General features: G+C 32.6%; 1 protein-coding gene across 1 annotated transcript in view; it reads right to left on the bottom strand.

Annotated features, from left to right (window-relative positions):
• Nucleotides 1-416: 416 nt before the first annotated feature.
• The window catches only part of LOC106707937 (tachykinins), a 42,702-nt gene continuing 22,048 nt past the window's right edge, over nt 417-21,070 (bottom strand). Inside the window, exons 2-3 of the mRNA XM_045682114.1 lie at nt 1,037-1,751; nt 417-724 (exon numbers count right to left, since the gene is read on the bottom strand). Coding sequence (XP_045538070.1) covers nt 696-724; nt 1,037-1,742 — 735 coding nt within the window. The 5' untranslated portion in view covers nt 1,743-1,751 and the 3' untranslated portion in view covers nt 417-695. The remainder of the gene's footprint in view (nt 725-1,036; nt 1,752-21,070) is intronic.

Here is a 21,070-nt window from a genome sequence, read left to right as displayed (position 1 = left end):
ATTACCTTTGTATAGTAATATAATATTTCAGACGTAATTTACGAATTTTAATAATACAAGATACATTCATAATTTATATGAAAAAACCAAAATTGTAAAAGAACTTTTAATGGCGTTTTAATAATATAATTATTTATTTTTATACCGTTAAGAATAAATAGAATGGAAAAATACTAACTGTAGGTTTCTGTGACCAGAATCCCTATATAAAACATATCGTCATCCCTGTCATTAACAAAACAGAAACAAAGATATGTTTTAAACGGAGATTTTGGTCTCAAAAACCCACGGTAAATACATTTAATTGTACTTTTCACTATCTAAGTTTAAACATTAAGTTTCATATTAACTAATTTAAAAACGTCTAAGTTACTGAATATAATAGACAAAAACACTTTCAACTTAAACTCTTTAGATAATTTAGGACTACATTGTAACATCTTAAACTATTGACTAGTAAAAAAAAACGCTATTAAGCATCGCTTAAAGTGAGTTTTCATTGTCCCAACACCTGTATAAAAACATGTCATCTTACTCTACCACTTTGAAAAAGACATGTTTTAATTCATGTGTTACAACAGTGGAAATACACTTTTATATTTAAAATTGGCAAAACGTTCTTACGAGTAAGATATGTCAGTAGATGAAGTCTTCAAGACGGAAGAGTTCGCTTTGGATTTCGGATTGGTTTGTGTCTAATACGGTGTCTCCTCTGGGCTCGATTCTGGAACATATAAATTAATTTTTATATCCATTAAAAAACTATTAAAAAACTTTATTAGTAGCCTATGTGTACTTCCAGATTATGCCTAATTGTACTTACATCTATGCCAAATTTTAGCGAGATCCTTAAAACCGTTGTGGAGATACCTTCTAACAAACATACATCCATCTAAATTTTCGCATTGGTAATATATTGTTTGTATATTTATTGGCCACGTGACTGCATAACCGCTGAACGGATTTGTACGAAATTGTTCATATGGTTTAAAAAAAAACTCTTCAACGGTGAACATTTGAGAGCCGTTGTACTTACCATCGGTCCACTTCTTGCCTCGCATTCCGAAGAATCCCATCTGCGCCTTCCTCTTAGGCCAGGGCCCGTTCTCTCCCAAAAGGAACTTAATCTCCTGCGCGTTCTTAACATCCTTCTTCCCGCGAACACCGATAAACTTGCCGCGGAAAGATAGATCGTACGGCCGCTTATTCTGAACCGACTTCTTTCCTCGCACGCCATAAAACTGGTGAAGTTTCGCTCGCTTATCCACTTCATTGGTCATCTCAGATTCATCCGGTATAATCTCGGTGTCGATATGTTCAGGACTTAGATTCGAGCCTTGCAGTTTTTGAATATAGTCAGTAATCAAATCGTCAAGTGGCTCTTGATTAATAGGTAGCTCATTAGCTGCGTACTCGATTTGTCCGAACAACGAGCCAACTCTTTGGGGATAACTATCCGGGAACAACAGTTCAGGATATTCCTTCTTTCCTCGCATACCAAAGAATCCCATTCGAGCACGTTTATCATATATATCTGGTTCAGCGTAGTTCTTCTTTCCTTTAACACCAACGAAGAATTGCGGTTTTCGTTTGTAGAATTCTCCGATCTCTTCGGAGTCTAGGTATTTTTTACCGCGCATGCCGAGGAAGCCCTGGGGCACCCTCTTTTCCATATCCTGCGCGATGGCCATGCAGATCAGATTGATGATGATGAAGAGCAGACAGGTCTTTGGGGGAATCATCTTTGATATCTGAAACAAAAGTAAATATTTATTTTTAAGAGACGACTATAGTTTTTTTTTTTGTTTGTTTAGATAGATGGATGTTTGTTTGAAGGTATCTCCGGAACGACTCGACGGATATGGATGAAATTTGGCACAGATGTAGAACATAGTCTGGAAGAACACATAGGCTAGTTGTAGTTTGGCTTGTTAGTAGTTAGATCGTCAGGAATTGAACTTTTTAGACCAACAATATAGACAGAAAGAATACCGTACTGTGTTACAGAAAAAAAAAATTACAATACTATTGAACAATGTATTTTTAATAATTATATTATTTATTGCACACCGACCACATAACACTCAACATAGCAATAGACTGATATGAGGCAAACTCCAAAAAAAATATACCTCGTTAGTTGTCAAACTATGTTGATATAAGAAATGTCATAGATCCATTGGGACTAAAAGTGTGTGAACAAGGCTTTATGTCACGTCACAACATCAAGGTTAACTTACGGAAGTCATTACTTTTAAATAATAAAGTCAAAATGGGTTCAGTTGAACATTGTTATGTTGTAATGTGGACTTTCTATGTGAATTAGCGAAGCTAATTTTCAGTATAATCAGCGTAGTTTATTATTTATTTCATTAGAGCTCTCTCAAACAACCTAGACGGCTAAGGTAAAGCCCCAATCAACAATAGGACTGACTAATGTTAACTCAATCAAAACATGAATGTTGTAAGAATGTCAGTCTGTAAGATTCCTAAATGTTATATATCATATCTTATCAGATCATAGTTTTATATATATATATATATAGATCCTATACTAACAATTTCGTTTATAAATTAAATTTTACAGATTAAATCTATGTACATTTTTTTTTAATTTAAGTTGTTACGGAGATACCTTAAAACAAATATCCATACATCCAAAAATTACATCCAATCCATCTAAATATTCGCATTTATAATATTAGTAAGAACTAAGATGTTGTATAATTTTTCAACAAAGTATTATTAATTCAAATAGAATAAAACAGTAATGAAAGCGCGTAAGTTCATTTTAAAATCGCATGCATAGTCACAACGTTCGTAAATATATTTGTCGTGAACCGAGCGTCCATTATGTGCTAAGTGCCGCTCGAAATATTGCATTCGTTTCAACGTCTCGCCAAAATGGACGCGAGCGCCATCTACAACTATCTAACTTGGAGAGTGCCGCGTGCATAAGTTTGTTAACTTAATACGTTTTGTAAACTTCATATCACCGTTTAAATAACTTAAATACTAAAAAGCTTTAGTTTATTGAATTTACAGAGATTTTACATTAAAATGGGAAATCAACCTCAGTAAATTTATAAAGAACGAAACGATTTATAACAATCATATGTTTGATAGGCTCAGGGGTTGAGCACTTGACTTGCAATCCTCAGGTCCCTGGGTTCGAATCCCGCCATATACCAATGTGTTTTTTTTTCGATATAAATATGTACATTTATCCGACGTTCTTATGGTGAAGGCAAAACATCGTGATGCAACCTGCACATATCTGAGAAGAAATTCAATGATACGTGTAAAGTCAACCAACCCGCACTTGGCCAGCGTGGTTGACTATGGCCTAGTCACCCATAACTTGAGGTAGGCTCCGAGCCCCTCAGTGGGGACGTATAGTGAGCTGATGATGATGATGATATGTTTGATACGAATTGTAATTTCACCTACATACTATTTCATTTTTAAATGTCAAAAGAAAGTGTGTTCATGTTTAAGTAGGTGCATTTATCGTTGGTTTCTGAGACCTAAATCTCTGTATAAAACATATCGTCCCTTCTCATTATCTTTGACAAGAGATAACAATTTGTTTCATACAGAGATATTTTGGTCTCAAAAACCAACGATTTGTAACTTAAACATTGCTTCAGGGGTTAAAATAAACGAAAGTAACGTTGATATTTATCCTTTGGGAATCGATATGACTACATTAATGAGAATCACCAACTTCTTAAACTTATAATAAAACTCTAGCAAAGTTCCATTGTTAAGTTGACACCGCAAACATCTATCGGAACTCGCAGCGACAACCATCCTATTAGTGTGGTGCTACTTTGTAATACGTTGAATTAAAGTCAATATGAAGTAATTTTTTTTTAATAATATAAAACAAAGGCTAATGCGTCGTGGAGGCACAATGCAGTTTGTTGAAAAAACTTTAATATGTTGTATCTTTCCTTTCTATAAACTGATAAATGAAATATATAGTGCCAAGATAAACAGCCCTTCTTTAATGGTACAATCTAAGTAGAAAAATTGTAAGTACTGTTGAAAATCTTACTAATATTATAAATGCAAGTGTTTCGATGGATGGATTGGATGTTTGATTGAAGACATCTCCAGAACGGCTGCAAGGATCTCACTGAAATTAATACAATTGTTATAGATGTATAACATAGTCTGGAAGAACACATAGGCTACTTAGGCTATAGGCTAATTAGGTTTTTTTTTAATTCCGCGCGGACGAACGGGCGACAGCTAGTAATCAAATAAATGGAAAATTATTTTGATCCAAACATATTAATTTAATTTTGTGTGCTTAAGCATTTGGACAAAAATAGATTGTTGTAATTCGACAAATTCTCTTAGAAAGAAAGAAATAGAAGACGAGTATCGTATCATCTTAATAAAGGTATTACGGCAGTGAAAACTTCAGGTTAATTTAAATCAGCTCTCAACTTTTGTGCACCGTTGACAATTGTGTCCTCAGTCGACCACGTCTTACAACTCGTAGTAACGGTATTAACTCGAGGCTGAACTTTTGTCGTCTCACGTACGCATCTCCGAAGCTAACTGCCGTTCTTGAATCTTGTTAAAACAACAATCAACAATTTTAAACAACGATTGTTGTTGTCTTTAATAACTTGTAGAATACGTTATTAAAGTTATATGTACTAGAAAGTCACAGATTTACTTACGAAGATGTTATTTGAAAATTATTTTTTAATTTGATGAGTACGAAACATCGAAATTCGTTGAGCCGTTCTGGAGATACCTTCTAACCATCCATCTAGCCATTTTAACATTCGCATTTATAAAACTAGTAAGATATTAAGGTTTATAATCTATTCTTTTCATGACTTCTTTTACATTTCTTTCACGAATCTTTACACTGTTAAAACCTTGGATTTGTTGGGTCATGTGACGAAACACCAACAGAAAACAAATGGTTTTATTCCTTTTTTCCAAAAAGAATGATAATCACAATTTGAATATGTACAGATGTTTCGGCAGTGAAAACTCAGTATTAATCTATACTCGACTACTGCAAAGTGCCTGACTTTTTTCTTCGTGGTCTATTTCAGTTGGTATTAAAGACTTAATTTTAAAGATCTAGTTAACACTCAACTTGATTTCCCAGACTATCCTAGATTATAATAAACTTTTATACTAACTTGACGGTTCGCTTGCAATAAAGTTCTATACACTAAGTTACACTTAAGTTAATTTGTTTCCGAGAAAAATCTCACGTAACATATTATACGAGGCCGACGATCACTTAGTTTAAGAGTTCCGTTTTTAGTTTTGCAATCTTATTAACTTTTAAGCTCAACTAGCTTTAACTTGCTTAAGTTAAAATTAAAACTATAAAATTATACAGACTTAAGTTACTGTTTCTTGGTAGCATTTGATATTGTAGAAGTAATAAAGTAATTTTTTTTTTTATATCATAAGGTGGCAAACGAGCCAACGGCCACCTGGATTCGCCACAGTAGCGAGGCGACCGTTGCCCATAGACATCCGCAAATGCAGATGCGTTTCCTACCTTTAATCAACGGAGAAGGGGACGCACAGAAAGAGGATATTTCTCCTACCTATGCGTCCCCTTTTCCGCCAAATCCACTTCCCCTTCCCATCCTTTCCTATTAAGAAAGGATGAGAAGGGAAAGAGGACTAAAATTAGGCCTCCGGTACCATACTCATCAGACGAAACGCGGAATTGCTTCCACTTCACGCCTGTCTTCTTTGTGGTCGTGGTATTGCACCGGTCGACCCGGCCAATTCGTGCACCCAACAAATATTGTTGTTGCGGGATCTACCATTATTAAAATGATTTTGCAGAAATATGAATTTGTGGTATATAACAAAAAGATAAAGTAAAAGCCTTATGTTGTACATAAAGGCTACTTATTAAGGTTTATATTTTTAATTCCGCGCGGACGGAGTCCTGGACGACATCTAGTTAAGTAATAAACAAATCGACTTGTCTGTTTGTACTACAATTTACTTTTTGATTATACGGAAGTTATAATACTAAAAATGAGAAATATTATCTATCGATAGTCTAAGAATTTTAAATAATATAACGAAAGATAAAGTCTGGATGAATTGTTACAATTTGTATTTAAGAGACGAATACAAACATTATGAAGGATCATACCCCTGATAACTGACACGAACAGTTTTAAAAAAAATCCCATTGAAGAAATAATCTGTTGTTATCTGTTTGAAAAATAAATATGACGAATTAATTTTTATTCTCTGTATTTTTTGTATGTACACAAAAAATAATCGCAAATTAAAAATTGTGATTAAAAATATTAGTTTAAAAATTTAAATAGATTTTTATAATAATATTTTATAATGCTTTTCGTATTTTAATTATTTCAATATGGCGAAGTTGCTTATGGAAATTGATCTTTAGGAACTTTGTCAATTTGTCTTAAGTTTGTGTTTGAACAATGTAAATTACAAAAGCCTCAAGTTAAGAAATCGCTTTGTTCGACTTTTAGACGTTTTCTGATAATTTTAATGGCTTATGGAAGTCGTTATAAATATTATTTAACTTATTCAAGGTAATTTTTCCCGTACAGATGTCTTTTTTAGTTATTGTAAGCAATTGTTTTTAGTTTCGACTAATAGATGGAGTAGTTGTAAGATTAAATCACGATATCGTTACACGTATTCATACTATGGTCCGAATACGATCCAAGTTTACGATGTTAATGCTAAAAGTCAAGCCCGATGAAACTGTAAAGTAAATGACCATACGAAAAGTGGCTAGTCCGTCACTAAAAATATCTAAATTAGGTATGATTTATGTAGCTTAAATGTACGATTAGTTATGATACTATAGACGGTAAACTTAATTAATATACAGAATGTCTCTGTATGAACACGAGTGTGATTACGGATCATAATATCAGTTAGCCGCTATTTAAAAATACGTACAATAAACTGCACAGACATTAATATCGGACATTTATATCGTAGTCTATATAAAACACCTAAGAAACCCAAAAGACGCTCATCTTATCATTTAAGAAGTTATAACAGCCACCTTTAGAGCGTATCTAGATTATTCAAATAAGTTTTAACGTAAGGGAAGGTAAGTTTAAGGTTAATAGAGATATTTATTATTCAAATGTATTTAAATTACATTTAATAAATATTTACTGTAAAGTAGCACTATTACAATTTCAATACTCATAAATAAGATTTAATCTTGTAAGGTAAAAGAACTTTCTTAAATATATACCAAACGAAATCGGAGAAGGTAAGCAATAGTAATAAGGTACTAACATTAGTTTACCTCTGCCATAAAATAGATGTCGCTGTACATAGAATTAAACCTCATGAAGTAAACTAACATATAATGAAACATTCATCACGCAGTGATTTCTTGTCTTGGTGTTAAAATGACCATTTTTATTAACCTAAGTATATTTTACTAATTTAATTTACTTTGATTGAGATTGGAAGTAAATATTGAGATGGCAATTCGATGAATCGTAGCCAATTATGTTGAAAATAATCCTACTCTAGTCTTTGTCCGAGTGTCCGACGGCTTAAGTCCATTGTTAATTAAATTTTGCACGCGTTTATCGAACGATACTTCATCTAGATACGATGCATTTTGTACAAGATTTCTATTCAATTAATTATTTTTGATAACAAAATAACATAAAAGAATTTTAGTTTACCCATGGTAGAAAGTACAACACCAAATATTGTAATAACAAATTTTTATTTACATATCAGTTTTGCCAACAAATCTCCGCGGCGCTAGAGTAGCGAGATTGCAATTTTCCTGGGAAAAAAATTTAATATGCCATCCTTAACCTTATGAAAGTGTCTTACGTTATATTAGAACCAGTAGCAACAAGTTCATGTATAAATTTATAAAAATAAAGTTAAAAGTATAAAAATTATTTGTCGACGAAGGAAATAAAAATATTTGTATAAGTCAATTTTAATTTGAAACATTCTATTAGGTTTCAAAAAATATATATTTACATTTATTAAGCACTAGCTGTCGCCGGCGACTTCATCCCCCCAGAATTAAAATCTTAATCTTAATAAGTAGCCTATGTGTTCTTCCAGACCATGTTCTACAGCTGTGCGATCTAAGATCCGTTGAGCCACCCATCCATTAAAAAAAAAAAAAAATTTGTTTAGCAAACGAATTTATTTTTCTATAACACAATCTAGACTAGAATCTTGATTTTCCAATGTTTTAACCACTAATTTACTATAAATTTGCCCTAATTAAACTAGGAAAATCACTAGAAAAATTATTAAAATTACCGTATGGCCCTTCAACTTCACACTAAAATTTCGAGTACAATCAAATACAATCACCGTTACATACACCGGTACACTCACGGACAATGCTTTCACGCTCACTTAACGCGGCCCAAAGCGCCGCATTAAGTAGTGTCCATAACACGTCATACATAGGTACAGTCGTGTACGAAATGCGTTTAAAAAATTATTATAACTGTTTTTCAATTCTGCAATTCTTAGGTTCAAATATTACAATCGAAACTTGTTTTTGAAATATTTTTTTTATATTAAACTTTGGTAAAACATTTTAAACTCAAAATATTATTTATGTATACTTAAATTATAATCAATTCTTATATTCATTTAAAATGTATTGTGGTAAGGTTAAGTATTTTATTAGGTCATTATCAAAAATGAAAAAGATAGAAAAACGTTAAACGTTTGTCAACATACTTAATAGAGCTTGCATATTACCAAAACAGATTAAAATATTTATTTTTAAATTAACACTTGTGTAGACGATATTACAAGATAATAAAACTTTGCATTAGATAGTAATACATTAGTACATCCATCACATCGGATTAATTCGGTGTGTTTTTCGGTAAGTGGAAAGGGCCCTAATGGTATACAATGAGATAGGGCCTTTTGCGAATATAATACATATAATCAGATAGGGCCTTTTGCGACAGACTGTCACTAATGGTCTGTTAATCGAGTTATCTCTTATGTTGTATTCATAATGGCTTTATAGTGGACACTTCAACGTTCTTTATACGGATTGTGTTTCGATTGCAAAATCAAGTGGATAAAAATAAAGCACTATGCATTATATAATCTCGATACTTTAAACTGCTTTACTTATCGTGGGTTTCCGACATCAAAATCTCTATATTCAACAGGAACAACAATATGTTTTAAACGGAAATTTTAATCTCAGAAACCCTCGGTTATGAATCATATTATTACAGCATAGATCGAGATGACAGAATTTGCTCAACAAATCCAAGGCCTAGGAGGCTGTAGAGGTAAGGAAGAAGTTTATAGTTTTATTAGAAAGAAGACATTGCTTCGTTCGTAGCGGTAAAGATATTACATGAGTTATAGATAAGATTTATACAAAGATAGACAGAAGAAGGGATAAACTTAACGGTATTCTCTTGCCGTGAAATTCCGCCCTTTTAAAACTCATATTGTAGTTGATCCCGCAACAACAATATTTGTTGGGTGCACGAATGGGCCAGGCCGAGCGGTGCAATATCACGACACACAGAAGACAGGCGGACAAGTGGAAGCAATTCCGCGTTTGTCTGATGAGTGTGGTACTGGAAGCCTAGTTTAGTCTCCTATTCCTATAAGTCTATGGCAGCTGTTGCCACCTTATAAAATTAAAACAAATTGTTGTCTTAGTTATTCTAAAGAGAACGTTAAGGGATGACAATTTGTACGAGTACTATACAAGTATTTCGACAATAGAAACTCGGAGTAGGTAAAATCACAACTACAAAATTAACAAGCGCTAACACGGAAACAACATTGTTAAAGTGTACGTCTCTAACATTGGGTTTCCACTGCCGTGTCTCTTGTATAGACACATGTTATTGTGTAAATGCATGTGTAACTGCTGTATAAACCCACACTAACAAAAATAAGGCAATAAAACTGAACAATTTGCGTCGTTTGTTCGACACGAAACATTTTATGTCTTGACTTTACGCTAAAAGCACGTTTAGTGATTAAGATAGTAAAGTGACGACGGGGGACAATCGTTTAGAAAACAACATAATATACAAATTATTATTAGATATTTGATTTAATATAACATATAGTAAGATATAAGGTCATAAAGTAACAACCCTATTTTCACTTTACCCACTGCAGAAAGTTGATGTAAAATTTGTTGTAACCTTAATTTTTTTTAGAGTTAAAACTACAATTGGAAAAATGCCTTTATATATGTTTAAATTAATTTAATTAATTAATCGTTAGCGTTTGCTACATAAAATAACTTTTTTTCTTATAATGTTACATAAAGAAATTTGAGTATACTCATGCTTAGAAAGTCTTTTATAAGACTTTAAGCTCCCAGATATCAAGTCACCTGAAATGCAGTTAAAAGTTACCACAAAGTGCATTAAGTTGATGAGAGTAACTTTAAGCACGTCACTTAGCCGACTTTAATTATTTTGAAATAGATACTGTGATGTTTTGTGGGTTAGAAATAAACAACAGTTATCCTTCATTTAACCACACATTAAATTTTAATATATCATCATATATGAAAATCATAACTAAATTCAGAATTATGTAACTATGGCTTGTTAGAAATATATTTTAAATTTCATGTCTGCTATATAAGACTTCGATAATACATCAAATTAAAATGCGCCGCAGATTTTTTTAAAATATTTTTTATGCTTTTAGTTAATATGTAATAAGTGTGAAACACATTGTTATATTTTTCTATAAATCGAGTAAAAACCCTCTTAAGTATAACTTCAAAGTTAATTTATACTTTATCCGATTCTATTATTACTTTATTAGTGAACGGATCACGTTTTTTAATATTACCAAATTGCTATCAATTTCATTACAGCCCAAACTCAAGGATGTGCAGCACGCAGGAATAGGACATTATCGTTTTACGTGTATCCAGTGGAAATGGCCCTTTTCGATCGCATATTCGGCTCAAATGATTACCAAATAAATTGAAAGTAACCTGTTGAGACCTCGATGAAGGTTAAAACAAGTAAAGACACAATTGAAAAGTAAAACTACTTAACATTAGTAAATTTACGTTATTTGGTTTGTAGTTTTTATTCAAAGTTTATAGGATAATTTATTTGCTACCTTGAGATGCTTTTCGTAGCATATTTCGTAGCACTAAACGTAGACAGATCCGTAGACATTTAAGTATCGAGAATAGAATAAGAATGGCAGAAAGAAAAATCATACACTATTTTTTGTATAAAACTATTAAAAAATATCGAAAGGTATCGTAATGAATTGATCTATGTATTATTTAATACTGAATATAATTAATTTTCTATTCTCTAATTTAAAAAAAATGTGTGACCGTTAATTAATTCAACAATTCTTTAAGTTAATAGCTTGCTAAATTGTGTATTATTGTTAGATATTTGATGCAAAAGTATTTTAAAAGAAATAAACTAACAGCGAAATAGTGAATTTAACTCTACTTCTAAATAATCCTCGCAATAGTATAAATTCAAACCGAACGTAAGTAAACAAAAATGTAACAAGAATGTCAGACGTTCCGCAATGACGGATGGAGAGAGACTGCCTCGAGCAGCAGCGCACGCTTCCTTATAAAACCTTTTGTGAGACTACCCTCAACAGTCTGTTAGATATTTGACATGTCTAGTGCTGCGCCGATACACCGGCACAGTGTTGATTTTTGTCTCTAACAGTTCGGCCATCCTGCATTTCCTTCGTCCTCGAAGGAGTATTGATCCTTGCTGCATCGTTTTACACGCTGTCCCAAGCGCCATGAAGAGCCAGAACACCTCCAAGAAAAAGGACCTAAAAGCAAATCAGCCCCGTAGGCAAAACATATAGCCCCGTAGGCAAAACACATCCCCGTAGGCAAACATATAGCCCCGTAGGCACAACTTATAGCACATTTTGTATCAACCATGTATCTGAAATAAAACTAATAATAATTGTTATTAAACATACGCCCCGTAGGCAAAACATACGCCCGGAGGCTAAACATACGCCCGGAGGCAACATACACGCCCGGAGGCTAAACATACGCCCGGAGGCAACATATACGCCCGGAGGCTAAACATACGCCCGGAGGCAACATATACGCCCGGAGGCTAAACATACGCCCGGAGGCAACATATACGCCCGGAGGCTAAACATACGCCCGGAGGCAACATATACGCCCGGAGGCTAAACATACGCCCGGAGGCAACATATACGCCCGGAGGCTAAACATACGCCCGGAGGCAACATATACGCCCGGAGGCTAAACATACGCCCGGAGGCAACATATACGCCCGGAGGCTAGACATACGCCCCATAGGCAATCTTTGATTTTCTTTTATCGATCATGTGTCTGAAATAAAAGTTTTATTATTATTACCAATCATACGCCCCATAGGCAATCTTTGATTTTCTTTTATCGATCATGTGTCTGGCATTCCGCGCACCCTTGATTCGCGAACACTGGTATGATTCTGATGTCGACTCAACTTACTGCGACTACAACGATTATCACGGTAACGTTCTGACATTTTTCTCTTAGCCTTTATTTTCACGAAAATACAAACACAACCACAGAGTGAGCAAAGTGGATAGAATCACGCGGATCCTATCCCACTTCTGATGTTAGATATTTGATGCAAAAGTATTTTAAAAGAAATAAACTAACAGCGAAATAGTGAATTTAACTCTACTTCTAAATAATCCTCGCAATAGTATAAATTCAAACCGAACGTAAGTAAACAAAAATGTAACAAGAATGTCAGACGTTCCGCAATGACGGATGGAGAGAGACTGCCTCGAGCAGCAGCGCACGCTTCCTTATAAAACCTTTTGTGAGACTACCCTCAACAGTCTGTTAGATATTTGACATGTCTAGTGCTGCGCCGATACACCGGCACAGTGTTGATTTTTGTCTCTAACATTATTTAGTAACATATTATTTTTATTCTTTTATTCCTTTTTATGCGGAAACAAGTTTCGTAAAGCTCACATAAGTGAGCCCGGAAGTATTTGATAAGGCATATCTTTCGTGTTTTACAACTTGGCTGTAAATTCTCTCAACTACTTATGTAACCTTTCGCAACTTTGCAAATCTGTATTTCTATTCCATTGTTCATTTTGTAAGGTACTAAATGAAGATAGAGAATATGTATTCTACGAGGAGACTAACATAAGAACAATCATTTCAATTTATATTTTCATTTCATTCAATTAAAAAAAACTTAATAAGTAGCCTGTGTGTTCTTCCAGACTATGTTCTACATGTGTGCAAAATTTCATCAAGATCCGTTGTGCCGTTTCGGAGATACCTTCAAACAAACATCCATCCATCCATCCAAACATTCGCATTTATAATATTAATAAGATAAGATGTGAATGTTTAGATGAATGGAATGTTTGTTTGAAGGTATCTTCAGAACGGCTACACGGATCTCGGTAAATTTTAATATGAATGTAGAACGTAGTCTGGAAGAACACAAAGGCTATAAATTAAATTTTTTTTTATTCCGAGCGGACGGAGTCACGGGCGACAGCTAGTAATAGATATGAATAAGATGTGCTTATGTGTTTTTCTAATTTCTTATAATATATGTATATCCGACGTTCTTATGGCGAAGAAAAACATCGTGATGCAACTTGCACATATCTGAGAAGTCAACAAACCCGCACTGGATCAGCGTGGTTGACTATGGCCTAGTCACTACTAACTTATGGTAAACTCTAACAGTGGGGACTTATAGTGAGCTGATGATGATATAAATAAGATGAAGTTACTTGATGAAGTTATTTCATCTAATTAAATATTTGTAATAAATCTTGAACTAATCGTTTGGTAATTTGTCCGTATTATATTTTGAATTAATTAAAATCAATTAATTATTAAAACATTGTAACCAAGTTCTTTTACTAGTTTTATAAGTAGTTTAAAGTTTCTTTCCACATCTCTGTTAGCAGTGAGGTCGTTAGGAAAGAAGCGAAGTTTACGAAATTATTTCCATAATGGATTAACTCTGCGTGCCGCTTTCGACGACCTGCAACAAGTGGTTTGAACTTTACAGTTACCACAGATGTTGCCAGATGTCTTGTTATATAATTTGAATTTAAACGAGTGGTTGAGGTTGGTACAATTAAATGTGACCAGGGTTCGATTGCTAAATAAGATATCATTTTTTAAAAATAAAATTGTTCAAATATTTGATTAATTTTTATGAATCTAGATCACCGATATCTGTAATTCAAGCTTTTCTTTCAAATGAATTCTATTATAACTACAATTTGTTGACTTCAAGTGCATTGTTGCCAGTCGTTAAATTTATATTCAGGATTCAGTTATACTTGTTCATTTATAAATCTTTTTAAAGAAGTAATTTGACTTTTTCGACTAGTCGACCGTGACGCCTGCATCAATCAGTTATGGAAATAAACTTCGAAACTTCAACGTGAAGTAGTTTTTAAATGAGCTCGATAAATTGTTCGCTAACAAGACTTATTTAAAATATTCGTTAGAAGTAGGCATTATAATTTAACAGTACTAACTAAAGGGAAAATAATTAAATGTAATCAACTATCTTAAATATAATATAAAAGCTAAAATATATCATTAAAAGGAGTCCCTTTAGGCAAGGTTCCGAAGATACTGGCAGCGTTCCCCCTTTGAATAGCTAAACTAATTCTTTGTCCGAGGTAGCTGCCAGCTCTTCGGTCTCCTGTGAGTATTCTATATATTCTGTCTCCTCTCTACAGTACTTATATTCAATAATACATATTTAAATTCCGACGTCAACATATTATAGTGTCTAATTAAATCTGTAACATCCTAAATTTAATTAAAAAAAATATTCATTTGAAAACTTGATTTAAAAATAAGACTATTGTACAACATATAGTTAACATAGCATGTCATTTTGTATATAAGTTTCCATTCAAAATACTTGAATTGAAATATCGTTGGGTCCGATATTTCAAAGAGAATGAAAACAAGTTTTTATACAAGTATTTTGACAGTTAAAACTCACTGTTTACACCGTAATTAATATTTTACTTAAAAAAACATCAATCATAAAGATAACCTCAAAAAAATCTAACCTACAACGATGCTGTCGCAGTAAAAACCAATATTTATACAAAGAACATGTTACCATTTAAATGACATTTATCTGTTCATTGGTATGAAATGAGTTTGAAAAATGGATCTAAATATTACTGCGATAAAAGCATTCAATGAAAAGGGTTTTTATAACATTATGATAAAAACCAAACGTTAGTATAATTCAATGCTTTTCGTCTAAAAATAAGGTTCGATGATTTACATACAAAGTACTTAATAACACTTTTTTAACATTGAAACGAGAAACGTCACCCTCAAGCCAAGCAACTTACGCAATACAATGTCAAAGACACGCGTCGCCGACATATTGTTCTTTAGTCACCAAAACCAGTCGTTCACTAATTGTTTGTAAAGATCGTTGAGAGAAAAATTGCTTCGATTTTCGAGATGTCGGAGCAAAATACAGTTGACATGTAGTCCCTATGCCTGTATTAACTGAATAGATGACGTGTCGACGATTCAACGTTATGTACGGAGTGGGCTCAACACGATACTCGTGACTCGTGAGGCAAGGATACAATATTGGTTTCTAAGATTTACGTTGTCTTGTGTACGAAGGGGTTTAGTTTCACAAACAACTTTTGTCTTTATGAACTTCCAATAAACCGTAACTGAAAAAGTTATTCCTTTTTACGTTTATACGATGTTTACTTTATTCTATGTCATCATAAGTACACTTCACTTACGTAAACTTGAACGTTAACAAGTTACTAAGTAACCATAAATCACTTTAGTACTTAATGCGTACTTTAATTTAACTTGTTAAGTAAGTTTGTGACTACCGAACTTGTCGACTTAAATTGAATATCAAAAAATGTGTACGTAGTTTATTGTAGACATAGAAATAGTTTAAATATAACAGCAAATAACTAGTTTTATGAGCCTTAAGTTAGACGCTTTATGTTGTCTTAAATTCCTTTGAATTTTTTACAAATGAAATTTGGTAAAAAATGGGCGTTTCGATTCCAAACATAGAGGCAAAATGTCCAAAACTTGAAATCAAAGTCCGCTGCAAACGAAGCTTTTTATTCACCTGGCGTAAAAAATTTAATCTTTAATCAATTTATTTTTATAATTTTTTTGTAAAAATACAATTGTTGCTGTTTCGTTTGACTAGATCCCGAAATAATCTAATCCAGTCTTTTTTTAAATTCTTGTATAAACATGTTAAAACCTGAACTTAAATATAGGTATTACAAAGATGAACTATGAATACATTCAGACGTCACATAGCGAACCTCAAAATTAACCACAGAGTATATATAGGGTTTTGTATAATCTGTTAAAAAACCACAGAGTATCTTTATGATTGTACTGTTTATGTTTGTAAAATTTGTTGGAATTAAGTTGAAGTCGGTGGGGTTCTTTTAATTTTAATAGGACATCTCATCCGGCTGCAATCTACGGTTGTAAGTGAGTTAGCAAGCGGACAGATTTCAAGTTTATTGCCGGTGTTACAGGTTAATGACCCCGTGGCTTACACTGGTAAAAACGTATAATATAATCTAAGATACACGCTGCGAATATGATTTTTCCATTAACCAACATATCTGTACAACCTCGATATATATTAACAATTGGACGTTAAACAATTTTATGAGAGAACACAAATTTCCCAGCATACTTTAAGTGAATTATAAAATCGAATAGCAATCATCACGACCTACAATTTAACAATTCCAATCGACAAGGTGTTATTTTGCGGAGTTTTATTAAATAATAATCATTCGAGGCACCTTAGAGTGTAAATAACAGAGGTAAAGTAACGTTGTTTATGGCCACATTTTATAGCTTTTCGCCGCGAACCGAGCCGAATATTTGTTCAGTTTACGGCTAACCGTCAAAGTCCAATTTAAAGGTAATTTGAAACGATTTCAATGCTTCTGTATTAACTTTATTTCTGTATACTTACAATGATTATAATACCTTTTGAAATTTAATAAACTTATTTAAAGTTAAAATTGTACTTACTAATATTGTAACTTTAAATAAATCGATGTATGGATAGTTTTTGTATGGAACTCCAGAACGGCTGAACGTGATCTTGGTGAATTACATATGTTTGTATGAATTTTTAATAGCACTTTTCCGACAGTTAGTATTTTGATAAATTTTGTCGGGTTTGTTTTTAACAGCAATAAGAAATGTTAGGTTTTTTTTTTTTTGTTGTTTCTTTCATACCTTTTGTCTTAGTATCACAATAAAATGCTAAATAACAAAAGATATAAGTATTTAAGTGACATATCAAAACTATATACATAAGTTTAATAACATATTCGTAAAATAAATAATACCATATAGTTAGTAATACTTATAGATCTAATTAAGTTTTGTTTTACTAAATATTTTTCATCACTGTTTTTTTAGTATTTTTTTTTTATTGTAAGTTCCTTTCCTTTATTTTCTTTTCCTTTCCTTTATTGTAAGTACATCGTGGAATACTTTTTTTTTTAAATATGGAGTAGGTTTATTCTTAACAGCTGTTATAATTCAGTTGACTATGAAAACACTAGTTGAACAAAGATAAATATGAAAGCGCCGCCGGCAAGCTGCCAGTATTTTTTAACTTTATTCAATCTTCAGTATTGTTATAACAATGACTTTGTTTTTCTGTAGCTAGGCTGTGGAAGTAAAATACAACTTCATATTATGAATATACGGTATGAAAATGGTCTTTCTTTTATTATCTAATATATAAAATTCTCGTGTCACAGTTTTTGTTCTCGTACTCCTCCGAAACGGCTTGACCGATTCTCATGAAATTTTGTGAGCATATTCAGTAGGTCTGAGAATCGGCCAACATCTATTTTTCTTTTTTTTTTAACTGCGCGCGGACGGAGTCGCGGGCGACAGCTAGTCTTTTATAATAATTTTTGTTTCTATTTCCTACCAATTTATATTTATTTATGAGAGACTGTCAAAAACTTATTTATGTTATCTCTGTCTTTCCAAAGGAAATTAGAGCGATGGCAATATGTTCTCGAAACAAAGTTTTGGAATTGTAAAGCCACAGATACACAAACTTTCATAAAAATAATCTCAAAAAATGTTTGCGTCCTACAAACATTTTTTTATTGTTAACCTTTTTGTATATCATGTAAAATATCTTCACGGTCAACGACATAAGAAAATATTTTCCGAATTACCATACAACCCTTTCGCTCCTTTCAACTGATGAAATGCTTGGCCGTAGTGACACTTTTTACTTACGGCGGCGCGTCCATCTTGCTTACGCTTTTTGAATGACAATGTCAAAATTCATTATGGCGGGAAATTTGACATGTGACGTTATGATATAATTTTCGCGCTATTTATTTACTTAACCTTGAGGTTTTTGTTCACGTAAAGCTAACACTAAAAAGTAGCTTTAACATTTTAAATAATGAAATATTTAAAAAAACCTTAAACCTTAGCCTTCTTCTTCTAATGTCTCACCATTACTGAAAGTTGGCCGTCACCTGTGCGAACTCATCCCTGTCCTGTGCCGAGTGAAAAATTTATTCACCGCTGGCAATAGTGGTCCATTCACAGGCAGTAAAGAGGCAGTACAGATATGTATTTTTTAAGAAATTATAAATAAGTTTTTGTTACGACTCTTGTTATTAATTATAATTAACCTATTAATTATTTATTAGTTAATTAACCTAAAAGGTACTGGAAAACTCTCAATTATGGTACCAAAATTAAACAGATCTACAACAAAATGAACTGATGATTTGACACACTTTTACATGTAGAATTGAATTTATATTGTTTTAACCACTAGCTTAGAATACGCCTTGTTCAAACCTTTCTTTAGAACGGACATTTACAGTCAAAAGTTTTTAAATTTACAATTAGCAGTAAGTATAACTTCTCTGAGTGTGGCAGTGAATGTTTTACGCTAACATATTAACTTAAGTAATAATACTTACAGATAACATTTATCTCTTTGCAGCTAATTTTCTATACGACGTGTAACCGTAAACTTTGCTCTCATATTTACGGCCTAACATTACAAGCGGCTATATCCACGCTCCGTCTCACTGTTAATTTATTGAACGACTGTTCAACCCTTTACTTTTAGTTCTTACTTTGATTTGATCTGATTTTACGACTGACATCACACTTTAAGAGCGTAAGGTGATCCTTAAAATAAATGTAGTAAATATAGTATAATCCAAATGATAGTTTCTTGCAGAAAATCAAGAAAACCTAGGTCCCGCCAAATGGAAAATTGCAATATATTTCTATTTATCAAAATAAAAAATAACAAATTTAAAGATCTGTATAAAGTTAAGTAATCCGCGTGATAAATTTTGTATAGGCTAGCGTTTAATCACGACAAATCTCACAGCATATGGAAAATGGTTTTGCTTTTTTCCACAACAAACAAGAAACTTGTGAATAAGTTTTACGACTCGACTCAAGAAAATTATGTAACTTGTTTTTCAAATTAGAACTAAGCTGAAGAAGAAAACAAAATCTCATTTAATGTCAATGTGGAATTATTTTAATGCATAATAATAAAATTTCTTTTTAATTTAATGTTCAAATAACAATCAAAATGTATCTCGTTTTGAGGTTAGAAAAAATGTCACATCACACATTATTACTTAATGTTAATAAAATTAATTTTTAACTCTTATTTGATGTCAAATTTTACTAATATTATGAATGAGAAAGTCTAGTTTAGACATATGGATGGATGTTTTTTAGAAGGTATCTCCGGAATAGCTCAACGGATCTTCATGACATTTGGCATAAATGTAGAACATAGTCTGGAAGAACACATAGGCTACGTGTTTTTTTTTTAAATTCCGCGTGGACACAGTCACGGGCTACAGTTGGTACCCCATGAAGTCGAAATTATTTTCAGTTTTTATGCGATAAAAGAATGTTAACACTCGAATATATCGTTTTTATTTTTATAGGTATCCATCTTTGGAAAAATAGGAATATTATTACATTTGAAATGTATTTATTCTGTTAGAAAGTTGAATAAATATTGGAATTGTGCTGCTGGGAAAATATTTTTAAACTTTCATATTTTTTACGTATTTTAAACATGAGTTTAAAATCAGAATTTATAAAGTTGGTAAAATATAAAATCGTAGATCATCTAAAAATAAAATCTATATATATAAAAGAAAGTCGTGTTAGTTACACTATTTATAACTCAAGAACGGCTGAATCGATTGGTCTGAAAATTGGTGGGCAGGTAGCTTGGAACCAGGAAACGGACATAGGATAATTTTTACCCCGTTTTCTATTTTTTATTCCGCGCGGACGGAGTCGCGGGTAAAAGCTAGTTAGTTATAAAAAAACACAATTTTATTAAGAACCTGATGTATTACCAATACAAAATGTATTCTTTGCTCGCATCAAAATTACTTTAATATTTGAAGACGGATTTATACATAAAATTGGAGATGATACTAATGATGTATGGAAATAGCCGTAGAGGAGATTGAATTACTATTTTAATTAATATGAGTAACATTCTCCCCTTTTAGAATCAACTATTAGGTTACATAACCTCTATGATCCCACCGAGTCTACATAAACTTGTACAAAACTCTTAAATATTAACAGTAATATTTATCAAAGTTATAAGTTAAAACCAGTTACATATTTATTTTATTTTTGTAATGAAAATAATAATGGGAAATGAACGTTCGTTTTCTTTTTTTATATCATAAGGTGGCAAAGGAGCAAGCAGCCACGCTGAAATATCGAATCGCAGATGTTTTGCCTACCTTTAATCGACAGAGAAGGGTACGCACAGAAAGAAAATACACCCTTTCCTATGCGTCCCGTCCTCCGTCAAATTTCGATCCTTCCGATCCTTTTTAGCCGACTTCAAAAAGAAGGTGGTTATCAATTCGACTGTATTTTTTTTTTTTTTTTTTTATGTGTGTTACCGCGAAACTCGGCCCCTGGTGGTCCGATTTTGATAAAAAT

This window comes from Papilio machaon, chromosome 18 (genome assembly GCF_912999745.1).
Source record: "Papilio machaon chromosome 18, ilPapMach1.1, whole genome shotgun sequence".
Taxonomy (NCBI): domain Eukaryota; kingdom Metazoa; phylum Arthropoda; class Insecta; order Lepidoptera; family Papilionidae; genus Papilio; species Papilio machaon.
This window is presented reverse-complemented; position numbering and strand designations above follow the sequence as displayed.